The sequence below is a fragment of the Austrofundulus limnaeus genome, unplaced genomic scaffold, assembly GCF_001266775.1.
Source record: "Austrofundulus limnaeus strain Quisiro unplaced genomic scaffold, Austrofundulus_limnaeus-1.0 Scaffold47, whole genome shotgun sequence".
In the NCBI taxonomy this organism is placed as follows: domain Eukaryota; kingdom Metazoa; phylum Chordata; class Actinopteri; order Cyprinodontiformes; family Rivulidae; genus Austrofundulus; species Austrofundulus limnaeus.
The window spans coordinates 2,303,892-2,327,755 of NW_013952449.1; the positions used below are offsets into that span (position 1 = coordinate 2,303,892).

At 39.7% G+C, this 23,864-nt stretch overlaps 2 protein-coding genes across 2 annotated transcripts in view; one reads left to right on the plus strand and one right to left on the minus strand.

The window, feature by feature from the left end:
* szt2 (SZT2 subunit of KICSTOR complex) overlaps nucleotides 1-20,275 on the plus strand; it is a gene marked incomplete in the record, with an annotated part of 111,681 nt that extends 91,406 nt beyond the window's left edge. Inside the window, 10 exon segments of the mRNA XM_014008071.1 lie at nucleotides 1,503-1,583; nucleotides 2,053-2,127; nucleotides 7,880-7,945; nucleotides 14,407-14,620; nucleotides 15,513-15,690; nucleotides 15,793-15,915; nucleotides 17,520-18,036; nucleotides 19,065-19,175; nucleotides 19,517-19,585; nucleotides 19,660-20,275. Coding sequence (XP_013863525.1) covers nucleotides 1,503-1,583; nucleotides 2,053-2,127; nucleotides 7,880-7,945; nucleotides 14,407-14,620; nucleotides 15,513-15,690; nucleotides 15,793-15,915; nucleotides 17,520-18,036; nucleotides 19,065-19,175; nucleotides 19,517-19,585; nucleotides 19,660-19,803 — 1,578 coding nt within the window.
* Nucleotides 20,276-20,514: 239 nt separating this feature from the next.
* hyi (hydroxypyruvate isomerase) overlaps nucleotides 20,515-23,864 on the minus strand; it is an 11,176-nt gene continuing 7,826 nt past the window's right edge. Inside the window, exons 4-8 of the mRNA XM_014008077.1 lie at nucleotides 23,452-23,530; nucleotides 23,076-23,125; nucleotides 22,798-22,867; nucleotides 21,169-21,303; nucleotides 20,515-21,089 (exon numbers count right to left, since the gene is read on the minus strand). Of these exons, the coding sequence (XP_013863531.1) occupies nucleotides 21,031-21,089; nucleotides 21,169-21,303; nucleotides 22,798-22,867; nucleotides 23,076-23,125; nucleotides 23,452-23,530 (393 nt within the window). The 3' untranslated portion in view covers nucleotides 20,515-21,030. The remainder of the gene's footprint in view (nucleotides 21,090-21,168; nucleotides 21,304-22,797; nucleotides 22,868-23,075; nucleotides 23,126-23,451; nucleotides 23,531-23,864) is intronic.

A 23,864-nucleotide genomic window follows, 5' to 3' on the forward strand; every position in this document is an offset into this window, starting at 1 on the left:
ACACACACACACACACACACACTGAGGCCAGCTGTTGCACTGAGTCAGAGACCCCAAAACACCCCAACATCAAAAAGATTAACAGGTGCATGGTTCAGTCTCTTCCCTTCAACTGAAGGGTTAATACATCCTGAAAGAATTCATGCCACCCATCTCATGCCAGAGTTTTAGACTTAGGTCTGTTAATGGAAAAATAAAAACAATTATTGACAATTTGATCAGAACTTGACAATAAAGATATGCATGTGATATCACCAGAACTTCAATAAAAGCATAGAAGAGGGAGATGGTTCACAAAAAAAAGTACGAGCAGACGCCACAGGACACTGTGTTGGTCGGCAGCCAGCAGCTGCCAGCATGAGAGGGTTAGAGTTAAAAATAATTAGGGGTGTCGTACTTACTCACTAATACCGAGTATTTACTAATTTAGAGCCTAAACATTACACGACGACTTTAAAACACTTATTTTTAAATTTAGAGCAAGGTGTCTCTGCTTCCTCACCGGCCTACAGCCCCTCTGTCTGGATCAGATCAAACAAACAGCATAATAAATACTGTTGAAACAATTTAAAATGAATACAAATAAATTTGATTTTATTTCATTTTATGTAATTTTCTTAGACATGGAACTGACAAATTAAACTGTAACACATTCAGTGGAATAGTATTGATACCAGTATTGGTTCCAGGTATCAAGGTATTTGTATGAGTACTTGTAAAAATGCTGGTGTCGGTACCAGTAAATGTGTACCAGTATCTGGTTTGGGGGACCAGTTTGAAAGAGTTTTGCTTTAACATGCAGCTGATGTTCCTGTCAGGAACCTTTTAAAATGAAAAAAATATTAATAAAACAGGGAAAAAAAACTTTAACCTTTTTCTGTTTTGAAAATGAGCAGCTGTGGTTCAGTGGTAGAGCAGCTGACTTGGGACCAGAAAGTCACAGGTTTGATTCCCCACCATGTCCACACGTCGTGGTGTCCTTGAGCAAGACACGTAATCTTAACTGCTCCCTGGGCGTTCACATAGCTGCTGCTTTTATGTGTTTCTCACGTGGGCTGGGTCAAATGCAGAGCACAATACACATTATTACACATTATAAAGAAAAGTGTTCTTGTTCTGCCAGTGTTTCAGTGTGAACAGTGAAAGGTACAGTTTAACATTTATTTTCATTTTTTTATTTATTAATTTCACTTCATTAAAAAATAAAATAATAATAATAAAAAATAAAATACAAAACAAAAATACAATAAAATAAAATAAAAAATAATATAAAATACAAAAAACTAATAAAATGATTTGATTCATAAACTTTATTCATTTCATAAAACATAAAAAACAATTTCTATACAATAAAAAGAAATACAAATAAAATGAAATGAAAGGTGGCAGAGAAAAGAAAAAAAATCTTATATATATAATTACAAAGATTAATATAAGATTACAAAGATAAAAGAATTGAAAACCTAAATCAGACCAACATGTTTCCTCCATGTGTTTTACAGACGATGTCACCTGGCACCACTGCCTACCACCTGCAGAGGGCGCTGCCAGGGGGGATCGTGTTAATGGAACTGGCTTTTCAGGTAATCTGCTGGACTTCCCAGCACTCCTGTGTATCGGCGTCTTCTTTATTTCACAACACGTTTCAAGGAATTGTGTACATTTTACCACTTCTGAGATGGTCGTACAAACTTTCACCAGCATCCCTGAAAATCACCTTCAATCCACAAGTTTTTCACAACACAGGAAGAAATCGCAAAACAAACAAACAAAAAAAAAAACCTTAATCATCACTGATTGATTTATAATTATACACACAGTATGATTAAATACAGATTTAGACCAGATTTTTCTCATTGTAGCAAGCGTGTTGAAAGAGTGCAGCCACTTGTTAACATTGGCAACCAAAGACCCTGATGACTCTCCAGTGGGAGGGGAGTGAGTTTAATCTGTGAATCGAGCTGCATAACAGAGCTGTTTTTTCTGTCCGATCTCTGAATTTCTGATCCTTTCTGATATTTTCAAAGCCTTTTTGTCGTGTCGTCTTGTCAGGGATCTTACTTCTGTGTGAAGCAGTACGCACTGGAGTGTTCCCGCATCCCCATGGGCCAGAGCGTTAACTCACAGGTAAGTGTTTCACAGGTTTGCTGTTACTTTGCATCACGTTATTTAGGAACTCTGAGTACAAACATAAACAGATTTGAAAAAGAATAGAAGCAAGAACAGGAAAAGAAGTAGGGCTGCAACTAACGATTATTTTAATAATCGATTAATCGGTTGATTATTTTTTCGATTAATCGATTAATTAGCCAAATCATTAAAACGCTTAATTACATGAATATGAGTAGATATAAATTAAGTTAACTCCTTAAGGACGCAAGTTATTGATAATGAATTAATCTGAAGATGATTTGTCTTATAGATTGATTAACAATTAATTAATAAGCAGCCATTTTTTTAAAAACCGGAGTTTTATCTTGAATCAAGAGGTTCTTCCCATAAAATGAAGGATTTTTTTTATAATCTCCTGAATTGTAAAACAGAAGCACATACACTCACCGGCCACTTTATTAGGTACACCTGTCCAACTGCTCGTTAACACTTAATTTCTAATCAGCCAATCACATGGCGGCAACTCAGTGCATTTAGGCATGTAGACATGGTCAAGACAATCTCCTGCAGTTCAAACCGAGCATCAGTATGAGGAAGAAAGGTGATTTGAGTGCCTTTGAGCGTGGCATGGTTGTTGGTGCCAGAAGGGCTGGTCTGAGTATTTCAGAAACTGCTGATCTACTGGGATTTTCACGCACAACCATCTCTAGGGTTTACAGAGAATGGTCCGAAAAAGAAAAAACATCCAGTGAGCGGCAGTCCTGTGGGCGGAAATGCCTTGTTGATGCCAGAGGTCAGAGAAGAATGGGCAGACTGGTTCGAGCTGATAGAAAGGCAACAGTGACTCAAATAACCACCCTTTACAACCGAGGTAGGCAGAAGAGCATCTCTGAACACACAGTACGTCGAACTTTGAGGCAGATGGGCTTCAGCAGCAGAAGACCACACCGGGTGCCACTCCTTTCAGCTAAGAACAGGAAACTGAGGCTACAATTTGCACAAGCTCATCGAAATTGGACAAGAGAAGATTGGAAAAACGTTGCCTGGTCTGATGAGTCTCGATTTCTGCTGCGACATTCGGATGGTAGGGTCAGAATTTGGCGTCAACAACATGAAAGCATGGATCCATCCTGCCTTGTATCAACGGTTCAGGCTGGTGGTGGTGGTGTCATGGTGTGGGGAATCTTTTCTTGGCACTCTTTGGGCCCCTTGGTACCAACTGAGCATCGTTGCAACGCCACAGCCTACCTGAGTATTGTTGCTGACCATGTCCATCCCTTTATGACCACAAAACCGTTACTAGCATGGTGTACCTAATAAAGTGGCCGGTGAGTGTAATACATATTTTAGCAATTTATCTTGCCAGTTGTATTAAATACTGACTGAAAAAAATGTGTATTTCTCCTACATGAAACTTAGCAGAAATTTAATAAGTTGCTGAATGAGGGAAATAGATTAAAAATAATAAAATGATTTTTAGGTGTAAAACAATTATTAATTTATTATAATTAGAATTTATTTACATTTAACATTTATTTTTTTCTCTAATTCTTTACTTTTTGTTTCATTCTTGTTGGTTCTGTTTGACTAAAACATCGTTTGACCCTAGGGCTGCCACAAATGATTATTTTTATAATCAATTAATCACCGATTATATTTTTTCGATTAGTCGACTAATCGGATCATACGTTAATTGAATATGAAACATACGGCTCGTGCCAGAATGCAGCTGCTATTATATAACCATAGATTTCAGCTACTGTATATGCTAACTAAAAATAACTGCTGTGGAAGGCAAGTTCTGCTCTGCAGATATTGYACAGGTTTCTCTTTCATTTTCTTAAAATGATCCCACACTTTTGAGCTCYGTTGYYRRGTAGCCATGATACCAGAGCCTGTCTGTATAATGTCTTGTGACGTCCACGGCCTGCCCCAGTTACCACTACTGTGCATGTGTGTCAAGGACAGAAAGGCAGATGTGGCAGTGGAAGCTGTCAAAGTAGTTTGGAGAGAAAAACAAAGTAAAGAAAAAAACAATTATTCGATTATTAAATTAGTCATCGATTATTTTAATAATCGATTAGTCGTCGATTAATCGATTAATCCTTGCAGCCCCAAAAAGAAGTTTATTTTGTGCCAGTTTTACTACATATTAACTGAAAAAATGATTAACATAGAAAACTTACAAGTACTTTTTTTAAATCGGATCTTAAAACATCTGAAACTGGATCTACGTCCTGGTTTGTTTATGTGTATGTGTTGTTTTGTGGAAAGAGGAGAGGAGAGCACGGAGATGGAGAACTGTGTCAGCCTCAATTTACTAAGTAACCACTTGATTTAAATAAAATCAGTTTAGGACAAAAATAATGTAAAGGCTGTTTCAATCTACGTTTGAATGTCTGCTCATTGTCATGATTATTTCCTGTTAAGTTCCATGGAAAGCTTGAACAATCCTGGATTTTTGAAGTTTTAGTAACATTTCATGGTCCTTGCCTGGTTTGTACTGGTTGCATATGAGGTACCCTGTACAGCCCAGGCTGTATTATTGCTACCTTTATTTCTATACAGAAGCTCTTGGTGTGAAGCGTCTTGTTTGGGTTTAAAGAGACAGCTTTAAAACGAGTTGATCTGAGACACACCTCAGAAAAGGGTTGAAAGAGGGGCTTGTGGAGTTGCAATAAGGAGGATTTCAGACCAAAGCATCGCAGTTCCACTTTATATAGACTCCAACTGAATGATTGAAATGTGAAAAAGAAGTATTAAAAAGCCTGATATGTCTCTTTTAAGATAAAAACATGAAGGTCAGTAAGATTTTTTTAATTATTATTTTTCATTTTGTAAACTGCTCTGGGATGTAAGGTTGGGGAGTTTTTGCGCTGGCGATGGCTGCTGTTCCACCTTAGTTTCTTCTGCTTCATTCATGATGTTTCTTATTACAGGGTAATAATGAGTTTCACCTCTGGCAGATGAGTAGTGATGGAAAGTTTCAATAACCCATCTGACTGAGGCATTCTGTCCGCACTGGTTGATGTTGTAATGTTTTTTTAATTCACTGATTATTTTTTTCTGCACATTTTGTTATGAACCACCACTCAGATCTATCAGGATAAAAACAGCACAGTAAACCACCTCACCACCATCATCTCTGACAGGGCCACAGAATTCAACAGCCATGTGTGAGATAAGAAATGTGGATTTATTCTTATTGTTACCAATCCAACAACAACACTAAGGCCCTCACTCTAAACTATATTCATGGAGTGGAGGGCTCTTTGTCTGGAGCTGATTTGAGGACAGAGTTTAAGGTGATAAATTAGAATCCTGATGTGAGATAATCCTGATTGAGCTGTGAAATGGGAGGATCGGTCCATTAGGACCACTAGAACCTGCACAGAACTAAACTTCATGGAAGTAATGATATGTTTAGAGTTTAAGCCATAACAGATATTGATATTCTGATTTTATCTCAGACAAGGCTGAGTGGATCCTTTCCTTGTTGCTTTTGGCTGCTCCCTTCCTCAGGGGTCGCCACAGTAAGCATATTTTGTGAATAACTGTCACGCTAAAAGAGTGATAATCAGTGGAAAAAAGTTTCAAATAACATTTGTTCATCTAAACCATTTGAACTGGTCATAATGAAAGTTGAGTTTGTGAAGCTGTGTTATGGTTACAGGATGTTACAGACTCTTTTTGCATCAAAGTGTACTTTTTTTTTTTGATAATGCACCTTTTTTATCATTTATATAATATAATGAATATAAAGTAGAGAACCTAACTGGTCATCTTCATCAGCTGAGTCTTTACTAATCTTTTTTTATTCAGACCTAAACACCAGCTGAATCTAACGTTAACCATCCTGAGTATTTGACTCTTCTTAATGGTTATTGTTAGATATTATTGCTGCCATCTCTTATCATGCTGAGAACGTTGTCTCTACAGTGAAGCACAGTGGTGGCAGCATCATGCTGTGGGGATGTTTTCCTTTAGCAGGGACTGGGAAACTGGAGCAAAATACAGAAAAACTTTAGAGGACTTTTGCCACAGCCACCCCTCCTGCCAGCTGGACAGTGTCCACAGAAACACTGATGAAGCAACAATCCGCTGGTTTATGAAGAACCAGTTCAAGGTCCTGGAATGGTCCAGTCAACCCACAGTCCTCAGTAAATGGCAAATAGACTGTACTTGTATAGCCCCTACCCATCCAGGACACTCAAAGCATCAGTGCCAATCACATTCATACACTGATGGGACACACATCAGAGGCATTAGGGGTGAAGTGTCCAAGGACACAACAGCTGAGACAGCTGGAACTGGGGATCGAACCGGTGACCTTCCGGTTCCAGGACGACTCCCCTAACCACTCTGCCACAGCTGCCCCTCCTGGTTTAAATGAAAGATGGCTGGACACAAGTGACACCTGTCCAACCTGAAGCTGAGGTCGTTTGGTGATGAAGAAAAGAGTCAAAAGTCAAATATAAGTTAAAATATGATGGACCAGAATCGGAGGTGGATCTGCGCAGACTTAATGCTGGAATTGATAGAAAAGCCACAGACAGATTACGTTTGAGGAGGTGAATACTTATGTATTGTTTGTTTCTAAATAAAAACATTTTGCTTTCAGAAGCTGGACATTTTAATACTGTGATTGGTTGATTAAAGGTAGCAGAACACCAAAATCAGTACATCAATCAAATTTTATTTATATAGCACTTTACAACAGTGACTATTGAACCAAAGTGCTTTCCATTAGTTCAGTAATAAAAATCAAAAGAGTAAAAACCAACAACATTGGTAGAAAAATAACAATAACAGTGTGCTAAAAGCAGTTCTAAACAGATGTGACTTTGGCTTAGCTTTGAACAAAAATAGGTCGTTGATCACGCGCAATTAACGGTTTAATGAATTCCGTCATTTTGGACCAGCAAATGAACGTTCATCCCACTGTTTGGACTTTGATCTAGATATTTCCAAAAGTTGTTGGTCAGCAGACCGAAGAGCTCTGACTGGACTGTGTGCTTTTATAAGGTCACACAAGAAGGTGCAAAACCATGAACAGCTTTAAAAACAAACATTAAAAGTTTAAAATCAACCCTAAAACGAACTGGGAGCCAGTGGAGGGAGTACTGTAAGAGGTGGATCTTATTGGAACACAGAGTTCAAGGTACTGTATGCAGCAGGTGGTTTTAATGTTGTGGCTGGTTGGAGATGATTCCTTCATGTGTCTAATGGGTTTAAACCTGTGATTCCCAAAGATACAGTCAGGAGACCCCAGCATGGGTCACAAAACATCAGGTTTGTGTCTTGAGGTGATTTCCAAAAACAAACTGATATTTAAAAATGTTTGCTGAGAACATTTTTTTCTCATAATTGTTAGAAGTGATAAAATCTATTGGTATAAGTTTATAAAGTAAACAAATAATGGCTGTGGTTTTTCTGCTCTTGTTTTATATATATTGGTCTGATTTGTATAATTCAGCCAAACACAGTGGAGGTCATGGTTTCTGTTGTTATATTGTGGGTCAGAAGCTGAAAAGTTAAATCACTAAATTAAAGTCTATAGTGTTCTGCCTTTCACCTGAAACAAAATAAAGTCCACCTGATGGAGTGTTGTGATGTTGATCTGTGGACTTATTCACCTCCTCTTTGTAAGGTGGGTTTATTGTTTATAAATGTTTTTGTATTCCTGTAGGATGTTCTGTCTTCCTTTCCATCCATCGTGTCTGTCTGTGTGTCTGCCTAGTCCCACCTCATGTCATCTCTCCATCAGGGCAGCATCGTCTCCAAACTCCGTTGCAAGCCGTTTCCCGATGCCACACCAGTATCTGACTGTGCGGTATGTCCCTGCCATTCTCACAGGAGGGGGGAATTACTCCAATCAGGCTCCTCCCCTCCTCGCCAACCTGCTTGCTGCCGTCCGTCCGTCCTGACCTCCTTCTGTCTGTCTCTTCTGTCTGGAAATGGAGGGAAATCTTTGTGTGGCCAGGCTGGTAGCAACATGCTGTCTGGAGCTAAAGAAATGATTGTAGGGCTTTAATTGCTGTTGGAAACGCAGGAATCAGTGTGTTTCAGGTCAAATCCAAATGTTGTGATTTCCTGTGTTCTCCGGCCTTTCAACAGGCTTCTGTCTCTGTGTTTGTTGGTTTGGCTTCTGTGGGTGTTCCAGCTGTCTCTGTGCTGTCCTGTCTGCCATCTCTGTGGAAATTCACTTCTACTTTCTCTCTGGTGTCTTTGTTGGTCTTGGAGAGTAGCAGGTGTTTCAAGAGGGCCGAGGGATCCGGCCTACTTCCTCTGCTGGTCCCAGTTGTTCTTTGGGTTTTGGAGTGTCATCCTGCAGCTGCTCTGCCTGCTGGAAATAATTTTATTTATTTCATTTTTGTATGTTTACTGAAAGGGTTTCAGGTTTTTTTTTTTGTTGTTGTTAGTTTCTTTTTTAATATTTTGATGAAGTACCTGATATGATCAAGTTTTACACAAAATACTGTGTATGAATAAATAACAGGATCAAACATCCATAGGTTATATACTAAAAAATGTGTCCTAAACACCTAAACATCTGTGGTTTGGTTTTTGTGCAGTCTTTCGAACATTTCACTAAAGAAGCTGGGAGTGGTCAAACTCGCATGTTGTTTTCCCTCGATATAACATGATGTTGTTATGAAATAACAATGAATTTTTCTCAAGGTCATTAGATCGTTTCCTCCATTATCACAAGAAAACATTGTTTTCTTGAGATAACAAGATGATTATCTTTTCTTGAATGCTCAGGATCAGTTTCTCAGTGTTCAACGCATAATTACACATACATGCCATGACACTTAATCTCCTGCTGTTGTGGCATGCATTTGAAGGATGGAATCAGGTTGAACACACACAACCAATCATCTCGTTATCTCGAGAAAACCATCTGGAAATGAACTTATTTCGAGAAAATCATAGAAAATTAACTAGTTAACTTAATAAGCATCTGGATATTAACCTGTTGTCTTGAAAAAACCATTGGGAAATTCACTCGTTATGTCTAGAAACCATCCAAAAATTAACTTATCTTGAGAAATCCATCTAAAAAGTAACTCTTTATCTTATCTTAAGAAAACCATTGGGAAACTGACAAAACCATCTGAAAATTTACTTATCTTGAAAAAACACTATCTCTAGAAACCATATGGAAACCAACTCATTATCTACAGAAAACCATTGGAAAAGTAAGTTATTTTCTTAAGAAAGCAATCAGGAACATATCTATGTGGAAAACGTCTCTCTTCCATATTTCACAACTGAAAACAGTATGTGAATTGTTGCATTGAACGAGGTTTAAGTTGCATGATGTATAGGTAAAGGCAGCTATATTGCATTGGTAGACGATTTAGCTCATTCTGGATCTTGTCAAAATGTGTTGAATAATATATTATGCCTTATAGATAATACCCTAATCTGTCTATGTCTGTCTAAAAAGTCCCAGTTTAATTTGGTACAGAGCAATGCTAACAACACAATCCTAAATCACTGTTAAATAAACATTCAGTGTTCTGAAATGTTAATCTGTCATATCCCAGTCTGAACCTGAAGTGATTTCAGGACTTTATCCTATCCAGAAACTGAGCAATGCTCTGCTCTGAGAAGGAATACCACACATTGTAGGAGAAAAAATGACACATTAGCTCCTTTTTGCACATTTCCAGACAACAAAAGTGTTTCTTTTATCATAAGGTCAGAAAAAAACAAATAGGTGACATAAGAAGGGCATGAAAGGGTACACAACTGCCACAGCACTGTCAAAAAGAGTTCCCCACCTTACAGATTTCTTCTGGCTCCTTATGCTCATTATTGTCAGCAAATTTGTTCTGTGATGAAAGACAAACAGAAGAGTTTGACTTTAATGTCCTTCAGTCAGTAATGTCCTTCAGTCAGTCTAAAACACCTGTCAGTACTCGTCACAGCTACAGATGGTACGATTTTATTTATTTACTCAGAATAACTTTTGTTTACTTTTGTAATTTTGTAAAAAATTTTGTACTTTTGTAAAAAGGTGAAACGTTTGAACCTGGTTAGGTTATTATAGGGTGTTTTATTGCTTTGTGGGTCGATTGTTTTTATTAGAATCATTAAAAGATAAAGCAAGGTAAAAACAAAAAAACAATATTGCAAAAGATTAAACCCAGCCAAAGAAATCAGTAATGTGAACTTTTCAATCTTAAATTGTTAAGAGGTATGAATCAGTTCGATTTTGTTGTAGATATAAAACATGAATATACTAAAAACAAAATGTTTCATGTAAAATTTATAAGAAATAAAACATTTCACTAATGAAAATTCCATATCTTTATGTCCAGCAGACAAAGATAAAAAAATCCCATCAAAATTCTTTGTCTCAGCTTATTCTTTAACAAGACAATTTTTTCTTTCTTTCTTTTTTAACCTTGTTTTATTTATTTAAATATGTTCAAATTTATCACTGTGTTCTACTTTAAAATGAACTTTGTTATAAATGTATGTATTCTTATGTTATTATTATGTCAAAATATTTACATATAGACTTTCTCCCAAAATAGTCAGAGTTGTTGCGGACGTCCCCAACTCGTCTGATTTTTTTCCATGTCAGTCTTTAAGTCAAGCAGAAAACTTATCCAGGTATTAAAACTACTCCGATGATAATAACCCCCCTTTAATAATGATTATTTATGTATTTTCCAGGCACGTAGTTCAGTTCTATTCCACAATCAAGTAACTATGTTATGTTTATGGTGACTGGGGATGGATAAAGAACACATGAGCTGAGGCCTCATTAGTGGGCCCATTGTTCTCCCAAAAAGACACTGGTCTTTATTCAAACCTTCTCATCCCTCAGATGAAGGACATGAGGTTAGAGACACTCAGTGTTCTGAGCTTCTCAGGATCCATAAGGGGGTCCCCAAGAATTCTTTTCCTTTGACCACTCGGTCAGGCAGTGGCCTAAGTAGTGCAAAAAGGTCTCTAATTCAGTGCCACAGGCGTCACACAGACCATTGTCATGGAGTCCCATCACCATTTTGTGGTGATTGAGCAGATTCAATTCAATTCAAAAATACTTTATTGATCCCAGAAGGAAATTAGGTTGTACCCAGTTATAACTCCAACCAGTGTGCTTAAAGTCTTCCTTGCCAAGGAGATGAGAGCTTTCCCAAACCTTAGATTTGGGCCGTTAATCAGTTCCTGTGCCTGTCTACAGTCCGTCAGCTCCCTCCAGAGGACTGAGTGTTGATGTCTAATCCAGGCCTGTAGGGCAGTCCTACAGACTGTTGTTGAGGTACCTACGACAGGCTGTGGGGTCAGATTTATAAAGGATTGCGTGGAAACTATACTAAAAGTGAACGTATGGCCAAAAGGTGAAAATGGCGTACGCCAAAAAAAAAATCTGATTTATAAAACCATACGCATGTTTCTGCGCACCTTTCCTTTATAGATCACAGCTTCACCTCAGAGTTTGCGCACAAGGTCCCGCCTCAGGTTCTACCCTCTACACGCCCACACTCAACCATAAACAGCCAATGCAAAGCACCTTATGAATGAGGTGTATTTAAATCAGTCAGCTGATCAATGTCAAAAGAAGTGATTGGTCGGTTCAAACACGCGCTCCGTTGCATGTCTGGAGGATGACAGGTGCTGACAGCTGCTCACATGAACAGATTATCTGTAACAGACACAGATTTTCCCTCATTTTGCAGGTTTACAGATGTTTACAGCAATTTCATCATCTTTTTTTTTTTCAAAAACTCAGCTTCAAATTAATTTTCTCTCAGAGCCTGTAGGACGATTAAAACAATAAATTAAATTAAATAAGTCAGATAAAGTTAGAAATAAGTTCACTGCTCTTCTCCCCCGTCCTCCCCCTCCTGCCTGCTCTGTTATCTGCAGCTGATCGTCCCCCCCACCCCCCGCCACACACACACACACACACACTCACACACACACACACACGCGCGCGTGCATGAGAAATACGGACTTTAAGAAGTGAACTTTTATAACATCCACACTGGCAAGGGTGGATGCGCCCTGCACGAGTACCCAAAGCGTGACTTTTGCTGTTGAAATGTCTCTTGTCGGGGAAGGGTCTGTGGGGTCATCTGAGGAGGAAGGAGATGAATGGATGCGTGAACTTTTATTTAAGATTTAAGTTTTTTATTTCAAAGGTCCTTACGGCTCAGCAGCAGAAGCATAAATTATACTGTTGAAGGGGACCTATTATGCAAAATTCACTTTTTAAAGGTTTTTTTACTCAACTTTGGGTATGTACTTCTTAAAAAAACAGTCCTAGGACCAAAAAAAACCACCCAGGAGCATATTTACTGTAAGTAAATGTATTTTTAATGTATATTAACGACAAGTTTTATACTTCCGTCATTTTGTGATGTCACTAGCCGTACGACAACCCACCAGAACCTGCGTTCAGCCCCTTATTTAGCAACCCCCAGGTGAAGCTCCACCTCCTCCGTATAAAAAGGCATCACGGTTGTTGTGTAATGCGCAGCTCATTTCACAACAAGTCTCCAATAGGGCAATGGGTAGAGTGTTGGACCAGAGAATGGGTGACCAGGATTCGAGACTGGCACGGACACAATATAATTATTTGTTTATTTTCATTCGTTATGAACACGTTTTCTCATGTACCTCTATTGTTTAGCTTATTAAAGCCTTGTTAAAGCCTATTTGTTCGAGTTTCTGAGGTATTTTCACTGCTTCTGCTTCCTGCTCTGGTAACAACATGCAGAGTGAGCGCAGAGCAGAGGAGGGAGAAAAAAAAAGAAGCTGCGACCGACTCTGCCTCTGGGTCTCATATGGTTGTACAACGAAGCTTCTGCTATTATTAGCCATGCTAACGTAAACGCTGGCTTTAGAGGGCGGAGTTAATGTCAACAGATTTTTGGAGGGCGTTACCAACAGAGCTCATTAACATAAACAGCTCTTCNAACATAAACAGCTCTTCTGAACAGAAGTCAGAACAGGCAGAACTAGAAAATGGGAAATTTTATTATCTGAGAATTATTTTGTGCATTAAATTGAATGAACATGGTCTGGATAGCCCACAGACATACCATAAAAATTTCTAGGACCCATAATTGGTCTCCTTTAAGAAAGCTAAAATCTATCTAAAATCTAAGTCTGATTCTGAAGGTAAATTAAATATCTGACAGTGATCATYACACAGTGTGGCTCTAATTCCTCACTTCACCATCTGTCGCAGTTTCCCGTCTCCAAAATGAGCATACGCATGGGTCAAAGTTGGCGTGAGGGACTGCACATTTTCACGTCAAGTTTGGATTTTATAAATCACAGCCTTTGCGTGAAAAGTGGCGTATGCAAATTTCTGGGCTCGTTTTGTGCGTACGCAAGCTTTATAAATCCGACCCCTGGTCTTTTGAAGTGGGCCTATCTTCCAACTTGTGCAAGTCAGTCCTCATAACTATTCAAGCTTCCTGGATAAAGTCTACGCCTGCATGTATCCTGTTAATGCAAGTACACAGCAATGTACTGGCATCTTTACAGTGATGAAAATTGCTCTTTATAATTCCATCATTCCAAAAAACCACAGAGGCTAGGACCCTTTTCTCCATCAGAGGACACAAACATGTCAGTGTCCTCATCACCTAGCACTTGTGAGGCCCTAACTGCTCCCCTATGGGGTGCAGTCAAGGGGCTGCACTCGTACTGGGTACTCACTCCCCGTAAACCCAGCAACAGCAGAGGTAGAAGCCCTCGTCATTGCCAAGCCCCAAGGCACTAAACCCTCTGGTTGCCCAGGACCCAACACATAGACATCAGGTCCCGAGGCTGAAGTAAAGGTTGTTTCAGGCACTGTACTTTTAGCCTGTCCTGCCTGGTTCCCTGCCTGAAACATAAAGTCTATTTTCTCACAATTCTGAGCCTCCAATAATCACAGCTCTGTAAGATCCTACCTTTGCTGAAGTTCTTCGAACATGGACTCTAACCAAGCCCCTCATTGATTATTTCATATACATGAAGGCTGTGAATGTTTTTATATTTTTTTTCTAAAGTCAGAACATGTTGGCTGTATACTGAAATTGTTTTCTTGATACTGCAAACATTGCTGGAGTCTTTACCTACTGTATTTGCTTTTGTTTCTCTCTGAGCATCTTGAAGGAGGTGAAGTTGTACCAGAAAATGCATGATAAACTGCAATCCTCCACTAGAAGACTGATTGTTCATCTTGAAATACATAAAATATCAAATACAGTACTTGAAGGATTGGGACCTGTTCATTACCCCTCAGCTGCTGACCAGTGTGTGTCTCTGTTGTAGCTCTCCATGCTCTTCACTGAGGAGTGTGATAAGGTCCGGGACCTGATGCACATCCATTCCTTCAGCTACGACTTCCACCTGCGAGTGGTTCACCAGTACCTGGTAGGCTGCCACATGACGCTGCGGCAGGGCTACCAGCTCACCGACTTCCTGGACGACTTCATCTCCCATCACCCAGATATCCCAAAGTTTGGCCACAATCACGTCTTTCAAGGTGACACAGGTTGAGTTTGAGCATATGATACTGCAGATGGACATGAAAATTATTAGTAATAAGTAACAGGGTTTCCCTTTGGTATAACCAAACTGTTATCTGATTCCACTTAACAAGTCAAGTATTCTGCATGGAGAAAGCCTCCAAAGCTTTATGTTTACCCAAAGTATCTGTCACTGTAAAATGCTTTACCATACCAATTTGAATTCCAATTAGCTGGTTGCTATGCTAATTAGCCACACTCCATTTTGCAAAGCAACTTCAACTTCCGGAGGTTTTAGAAAACCCGCCACTTCCTTCTTAACCAACTCTAATATGATCAACTCAAGTTTGGTGATAATTTCAGCTCATGAATTATTTATTGTTATGCTAATGCTCTAGAGCAGGGGTGTCAAACTCCAGTCCTCGAGGGCCGCTATCCTGCATGTTTTAGAGGTTTTCCAGCTCCAACACACCTGATTCAGTGATTGAATTAACTCTTCAAATTGGGCAGAAGCCTGTTAATTACCCAGCGATCAAAATCTGGTGTGTTGGAGCAAGAAAACCTCTAAAACATGCAGGATAGCGGCCCTCGAGGACTGGAGTTTGACACCCCTGCTCTAGAGTATCTCTTCATTAGTATCTGGGTTCTTTGGGGAATGTGGATACAAGTTTTGACAGTGGGGCTCTCTAAATCCTCAGCCATACCTGGCAGACTAAATTTTTTGTGCAAAGACTCGATATTTATAAAGTCACAGTCTTTTATAGGAAATATTTGACAGCAGAAGGAAGCAGATGTCCTCATATGTGCTGAGCATCAGTTATCTCTGAGTCACTGATGAGAAGCAGAGTGAAGCATCTTAAGGCGTTTGCTACAGTGAGACTGGGATAACTGGGATTGTGTTTCTTGCAGGGAGCTTTTCCATTTCCACGGGGATGATAACAGCTCACCAGCTCTACAACTACATCACCGATCATGCCAGCACCTACGGCATGAAGCCCCTCCGCATGTCCAAGAGTACAGTCTGTACTGACAACAAGAAGGGGGGTCCAGACCTGCATGAGTACGCCCTGGTGGCTCTGTGGAACAGGTCAAGCCAGTCTCACCCAACCTTGAAGAAATCTGACTCTCTGCATGTTGGTGGTTTCACTCCAACCTCTTTATCCTTCTTCCTGTCCTGCTTCACATCTAGTTCGGGGTCTTACAAGGATCTGGAGGGTCTTCACCACCATGATGATTTTGATGTCTCTCTGGTGGTGTGCCACAACGCTGCCCCGTTTGAAGAACAGTCAGATGGGGAAAGGCATTTACTCAGGTAAGAACCACATTAATTAAAAGAAGGAATGCATATTGCCCGCTCATGAGAAATGATAGTCAAGCCTTGAAAATAACATTATGCAGTGTCCCATGTTGTCACTCAAAGTGTGTGATAGGATAGAGTCTCATACAGTGGCAGACAGGTGCAAATGCACCTCAAACACATGAATGATGCAAACTTCAAAACCACAAGTGCAAAAAAAACAAAACAATAAAACAGAAAATTACATAAAATAGACAGAAGAAAAAACATACAACCAATGAAACAAGGAAAATGCTGCAAGAAACACTGCAAACTCACTCTACAAAACAGAAGTGTTCCAGAACACTAGATGGACTAGACCTAGTCATGAAGGACCAGACCCTCTGTAAAGGCATCAAGGAAGACAAAACGTACCTTTTCTTTCTTTCCTCAAATGCATCCCATTGTCTTGACTGGTTTAACTACATGAAATTAATTTTCATAAAAATGAGCTCAGGTGCATCCTGTTTCTGAAGTCCGCCTATGGTAAATTCAGTTCATTAGACATGAATTTGAAAGGAATACACCTGTCAAGGTCCCACAGTTCAAAGTGCACATCAGAGCACAAACCAAATATGAAGTCAAAGGAATTGTCTCTAGACCTCTGAGACAGAATTTTTCTTAAAGCGCACGTTTGGGGAAGGGTCCACAAAAAATTTCTGCTGCTTTGAAGGTCCCAATGAGCACCATGGCCTCTATCATCTGTAAGTGGAAGAACCTTGGAACCACCAAGACTTTTCCTAAAGCTGGACAACTGTCTAAACTGATGGATTGGGTGAGAAGGCAGGGAGGTGACCAAGAATCCAGTGGTCACTCTGTCAGAGCTCCAGTTCCTTTGTGGAAAGAGAAGAACTTTCCAGAAGGCCAATCCACCAATCAGCCCTATATGGTAGAGTGGCCAGACAGAAACCACTCTTTAGTAAAAGACATGAAGACACACCTGAAGGACTCTCAGATCACAAGGAAGAAATGTCTCTGGTCTGATAAGACAAAGATTGAACTCTCTGGCACAAATGTCAGGCGTCTGGAGGAAACCAGCTCGTCACCAGTCCAGTACCAGTGAAGAATGGTGGTGGCAGACTCATGCTATGGGGATGCTTTTCAGCTGTAGGAACTGGGAGAGTGGATATTGCTGCATCTTTCCCCTTTGACCAGACTAGAGACAACCTGGTCGAAGATCTGCTCCAGGGTGGTTTTAGTCTGGAGCGACAGTTCATCTTTCAGCAAGATGACGAAAATAAATGAAAATAAGTTTTAATCAATATAAATCGTAACTTTTTTCACAGAAAATGTAACACTAATTTGATCCTTATGTAACTGTAATACATTAGACTTGCATTTATTTTGTAATTAAATTACATAACACCATTATGTGTAACTAGTTACACCCCAAATTTATGAATAAGTGGTAAGAACTAGTTGGTTTTGAATGTTTCAAGGGAATCAGTTTGGATCTCAGCTGGACTTTTAAGTATGAATTTTAAAGTCACTGGTGGCTGATTGGTTTTAGGATCATGTTTCAGAGAATCAGACAACCTGATGGATTAAGACTTTTTGTCATTAATCTTTCTGTGTTCCAGGCTGCGTTTTTACGTCATCATGACCAGTCAGAGGGAGCTGTTCCCCCGCCTCACTGCCGACATGCGCCGCTTCAAGAAGCTCCCTCTAATCTACCGTGATCTCTGTGAGCCGGGCGGGAGGCTCCCCACGGATCAAGCAGAGGCTTCTGGTTCCGCTGGGGACGATCGGGACCTTTGGGAAGAAACTTCATCTGAAGCTTCGGCCTCCTCGGCCCCAAGCGATGGCAACGAGTTTTACCCTCTGGCGGGGGGCAGACCGGGGGCTCAGGGACTGCTGTACACTTCCCCTCTGTTCCCTTTGCTCCACAACGAGGTGGCGTCAGCCCGCAGACACATCCAGGCCAGCGTGGAGCAAGCCATGGGTCACTGCCGCAGGGACAACCTGTGGAGGAGGCTGTTCCACGGAGAGCACGTGGCTCTGGACAAACTGAAGCTGGCCAAGCTGTCCTTCACAGAGCTGGAGGAGCTGCTGCAGGCCGTGCAGAGCCGCTCGGTGGGAGAGATCGACCCACAGCTGGTACGAGTCCTGGCTCTTTGCGCTTCAACCTGGCAGAAACACATTTTCACCTAGAGTTATGGTGGCCCATAAAGTGGCAGTTGTAATTAACTTTAATGTTTCATGTTTCACTTCTAAAAGCGAAACGTCACGTTCCTCGTCTCATTGCTACGACTGAGCAGTGCTAACAAATAATAACTGAGCTCTACCTGGTATTTCCTGCAAAGAAACAGAGTTTTAACACTTCTTATAAACACTGAAAAGTACTGCATAGCTGCTATCTTGAATTCTGAATTTTCCCACGTTCTAACAGGGAATTTCCACTGAAGGGGCGTTCCAGTACAAATTTACAACTTGTAAGTGGGAAATTCCCATTTACCAGTACAACTGGGCCATAGCAGAAGAAACTGGCAAAAATGCAGTGAAATGTACTGTAGATTTTTTACACAAGTTTCATGATTAAATAATCAACAAGCATTATGGGAGGTAGTTTATTGTCAATGCTGACTGTAAAGCAGCTTATTTTAAGACATTAATACATCTTTGAAGCAGGCCACATAAAATGAAAAGCCTTGAGTTTGACACATGCTTTAGTAGGAAAAAAACCTGCACTTGTTCAAGCACTAGTCTTATTTAACACCAAAGCTGTCCCACAGTTTAAAGTGCTGCTGAACAGCCAGCATTGTGGGGTTGGAAACATTTTGGTTTAAATTAAGAGTTTAAAACATTAAAGTTACATTTGCAAGATCTATTTTACATAATTGTTTATTACTCAGACGTCTTCGGGTTAGACACAAAGTTTGTTCACATTTATAAACTTTCATCTTGTCAGTTTAAGAGGTTCTGCAGTAGCTTGTTGGTGAAAATGTGCTCAGATAGCTAAAACAGCTGACAGTGTGCAGAAGTGTTTGGTCCAAAACGCGTAGCGAGTCCAGTATAAACAGCGTGAATGCTGACTCAGCGCTCAGAGGACTGAAAAAAATCAAAGGAATTCAACCAAGTCTTCAGTTGTAGGCTGACATGTTAACCAGGACTGTGGTGTGTTGTAGGACTGTTTCCTCACAATGGGTCCAGCATGGTACCATGGTCTCATCAAAGTCCTGCTGAATCGGTTCCCTCAAAGCTGCAGACACTTTGATGACAACGGGATCCAGTATCTGGTGAGAACCTTTATTTATTTATTTTTTTTCTTTGAGCGTAAATAAAGTGAGCTTCTTTAGGATTCTGCAGGACTGAAGAAGTTTAGTTGGTCCTGTCCTTCGATGACCGTCTCATATCTTAGATCTGATTGTAAACATGGTTACAGAGACCAGTACAGGGTCTGTGGGACCTTCAAACCTGTTATCAGCACACAGTTCTAAATCCTGCCTCTCTGATGGTATAGGGGTGCATTGGGGCTTTTGCCATGTGCATAGGCACTAAATGGAGCATCTCATGCAGCTACACTCGTCAGTTTCACATTGAAATAATTTTAAAAAACTTGTATTCTGTCTTGTTTTAGGCTGTCCTGAATCAAAAGTTCACCGACTGCTTTGTTCTGGTCTTCCTGGACAACCAAGCTGGAAAAACAGTAGGTTGATTTCTAATCGGACTTTCTTCCTTTAACCGTGACCAGAATCTTAAGCCTCTGTTTGACCGCCACAGAGTCTGAAGGTGGTGTTCCGGGAGCCGCTGCCCTCGCAGCCGCAGGCCGGCGGGAGTCCTCCTCCTCAGCTGGTGTCCATGTACCACCACCTGGAGTCGGTCATCAACACAGCCTGTTACAACCTCTGGTCCGGACTCCTCTAGAACCCAACTGTACCGACAGGTCAACGTGCCAAATCTGCATCAGATCTGCACAGAGCAAGGAGGTGGAGGTTGGAGGCCTCACTGCCATATTTGGTTCCTACAAGTGCCTTTTGGTCATTTGTGTTTCTTAAAAGCTGCTGCTGTTCCATCAGCTCTGCACAGTGAACCCAATCAGTTTACAGACAGATCATGACTTGTGTGTTCTCAAACCTTGTCATACTCAGAACCAGAACCATAGGTGGGACTGCTACTTCACATACAGAACTCTCATATTTCTGCTTTGAGCAGGAGAAACAGAACACACTTGACTGACACGTTCTGATATCACAAACAGATCTATCAGTATGCAACAGAACCTGAGTTCTGATGAGAACACTGAACCCTAAACACTGCACTGACTGAATGATGTATATTGTGTAAATACAGAATAAAAGATGTAAAATGTACAATAAAGCAAGAGAGAAACAAAAAGGTTTGAATTACATCTTTGAATTTGTTGACGCACACACACGTCTCTATATTTGTGTGGATTTTAATTAATTTCTACATCCTGACCCACAAAGGGGTTTTACTAACCATATGTCCTCATAAGTAGAGTATTATGTCAAATTGTGTCCACACAAACAAGTATTCAGACTCCTCACTTTATGCAGTTTTATGTTGCAGCTTGGCATCCTTCCTTAAACTGTTTTCCCACTGATCAACTTTTCATAAAATTATTTAAACTTTATTTATTTCACATTAATTCACTACAAAAATCAACTCGGAGCACTGTACAACAGAACATTAAATCACAAATCATTTTGGATCCTAATTTAAATCATGATAATCAAGCATGGATCAGTTTTTCTGCATTTTGTGATTATTAAAATTAGAAACATCTCACAATGACAAAGTGAGACTTTTTATACAATTTTATAAACTTAATGAAAATAATCAACTCAAATTATATCTCCATTAAAACCCTTTGCTCAGTCTTTTGAGGCACTCTAATGGTTCCAGCCTTTGGATTTGGCACACCTGTGCTTCAATATTTTCTGTTCTTTGTTGACTGTCTCAGTCTGGTCGATGGGGAACTTCAGAGGCTGATCAGATCTTCAACAAACCACAGCAAGAAGGCAGGGCGAGGCTGAGGATCAGTGAGAAAAATGTCCTTATTGTTTAAAAAATAAATAAAAAGAACCATCTTAAAACCTGGAGGACAGTTTTGTGCTCCACCATCAGAGCTCATAAAGCTTTGTGTGTCTGGTATTGTTTGATCCAATCCAGACCCTTCTCTGTGGATTCTGCAGTAAACAGAGAATATTATCAGATGTCTTTTTCTAAAAATAACACCATCATTTATAAAATACAACAGAGATTCACCTAATGGTTTGTATTCACAGCCTATGTACCCTTGGTAGCCCAGTTTTTCCAGAGTGTTGAAAAGGTAACTGTAGTTCAGCTCTCCGTCACTGTCAGGTTCATTCCTGCCAGGAACCTGAGCAACCTGGACATGACCTGAGAAACAAGACATATAACATGACAGTGACCTGAGAAACAAGACATATAACATGACAATGACCTGAGAAACAAGACATATAACATGACAATGACCTGAGAAACAAGACATATAACATGAAAAAGACCTGAGAAACAAGACATATAACATGACAATGACCTGAGAAACAAGACATATAACATGAAAAAGACCTGAGAAACAAGACATAACATGAAAAAGACCTGAAAAACAAAACATATAACATGAAAAAGACCTGAGAAACAAGACATATAACATGAAAAAGACCTGAAAAACAAAACATATAACATGACAATGACCTGAGAAACAAGACATATAACATGAAAAAGACCTGAGAAACAAGACATATAACATGACAATGAACTGAGAAACAAGACAACATGACAATGACCTGAGAAACAAGACATATAACATGAAAAAGACCTGAAAAACAAAACATATAACATGACAATGACCTGAGAAACAAGACATACTGTATAACATGAAAAAGACCTGAGAAACAAGACATATAACATGAAAATGACCTGAGAAACAAGACATTTAACATGAAAATGACCTGAGAAACAAAACATTTAACATGAAAATGACCTGAGAAACAAGACATATAACATGAAAATGACCTGAGAAACAAAACATTTAACATGAAAATGACCTGAGAAACAAGACATATAACATGAAAATGACCTGAGAAACAAGACATATAACATAAAAATGACCTGAGAAACAAATTATATAACTTAAAAATGACCTGAGGAACAAGACAAGACATACACTCTGAAAATGACCTGAGAAACAAGACATATAACATAAAAATGACCTGAGGAACAAGACAAGACATACACTCTGAAAATGACCTGAGAAATAAAAAATCTTTCTAAGGACTCGTCCTACTAGATTAAGACTCTACAATGAACTACACAATCAATTAAAATGTGGCTGAATCACACACACGTTAAGAAAATGATGCAAAACTTTAATGAAGAACAGAGTTGCTGAAACTGTGAACCTGGGGAGGGGAAACAGGAAGCATGATACAGAAGATGAGGGAGGAGCTTTCATCTGGACTCATCTGAAATGATTGACCTGGTTTCAGTCATTTCACATCATTACACTAGATAACTCTCATTTATACAGTCCTAACGGGCTGAGGTCCATCTTATTTTTGCACTTTTCTACGAAGAACTAACTGTTGTCCATCTATCAGTTCCTGGTTTGTGGACTGTGAGGGAAAAGAGTGTTCAGCTTTACTGCCCCCTCAACACAAAACTCCTGACGAGCTGATCTGAATCTACCAGACCTCACGTATTTTGGAGCTTCTTGTGAAAGACAGTGAAACTTCAGACATTGCCTTTTTTTAAGACAGTTAATCATTGTTTTATAACGTGTGATGCTTGGCCAAGTGGTCACCTTTAATAATTAAAAAAGAAGATTTAAAAGGTAAGACTTGTCATCTTATGATTCAAGATCTTACTCACCTATGATGGGGAAATATTTGAATAAGTTCTGTGTCAAGTTTCCGTCCATTATTTGCCAGTGAAACACGTCCTGAAACAGAACAGATACCTGCTGAAAGGAGGAGCAGAAAACTTTTCTCCATCTATACATCTATCTATCCATCACCTTTAACCGTTTTTTCCTTTCAGGGTCATGGGCGTCACTGCGCGAGGGGTCAGGGTTTACTCTGAACAGGTTACAAGTCCATCACAGGGCTAAATTTTTCCCTCAATCTAAAACAACTTTTTATTGCACCTACCATTTGTAGCTTGAGATTTGGTTTCCCAACCTTCTCCAGTATCGCAGCCGCTGCAAAGTAACAAACAAAAACAAAAAGAAATTATACGTATTAAACTTTAGATCAAATAACCAGTGTCCTAAAAGTTGATGTTTAACACAGAAACATCACACCTATTACTTGGGCTTTATAAGTGCTTTATATGAATCTGCATCTGCTGCCGCTTATCTGTAGCGATGTGCAGTCCCATCATGTGTTTGTAATGGTGCAGACAAAATGTAAAATACCCTTTTAGGTGTATATTTAATGTGTAGTCCAAAGGTGGATGTAAATGCAAAGCATCGGTGATTTGATGGGATGTCAGTGTCAAACCTGCTGCAGACAAACACAGACTTACCCTGATGAGGAGAGTCCAGGAAATATCTGGGGTCAGTGATCCTGGTGTTGATGGGCTCAATCAGTCCAGTGAGTCCCTCCTGTGAGCAACATTCAGATTATTACCGTCAGCTTCACGGCTTTATTATTTACACAGCATGCTGTGTAATGTTTGTTTCTGTAAAACAAAACCAGTCATTTGAACATGTATAAGAAGGTTTATTTAACAAACACAACAAATCTAACAGAATAACTTTAAGAGTTACAGATAATTAACTCAAATATGGAACTTTAGCAGCAGAAATCAATAAATGATCACAAGTGAAAAAATATGTTAAGGTTAAAAAATAAACCTAATAAATTAGGAGAGTGTGTGTGTGTGTGTGTGTGTGTGTGTGTGTGTGTGTGTGTGTGTGTGTGTGTGTGTGACTTTGT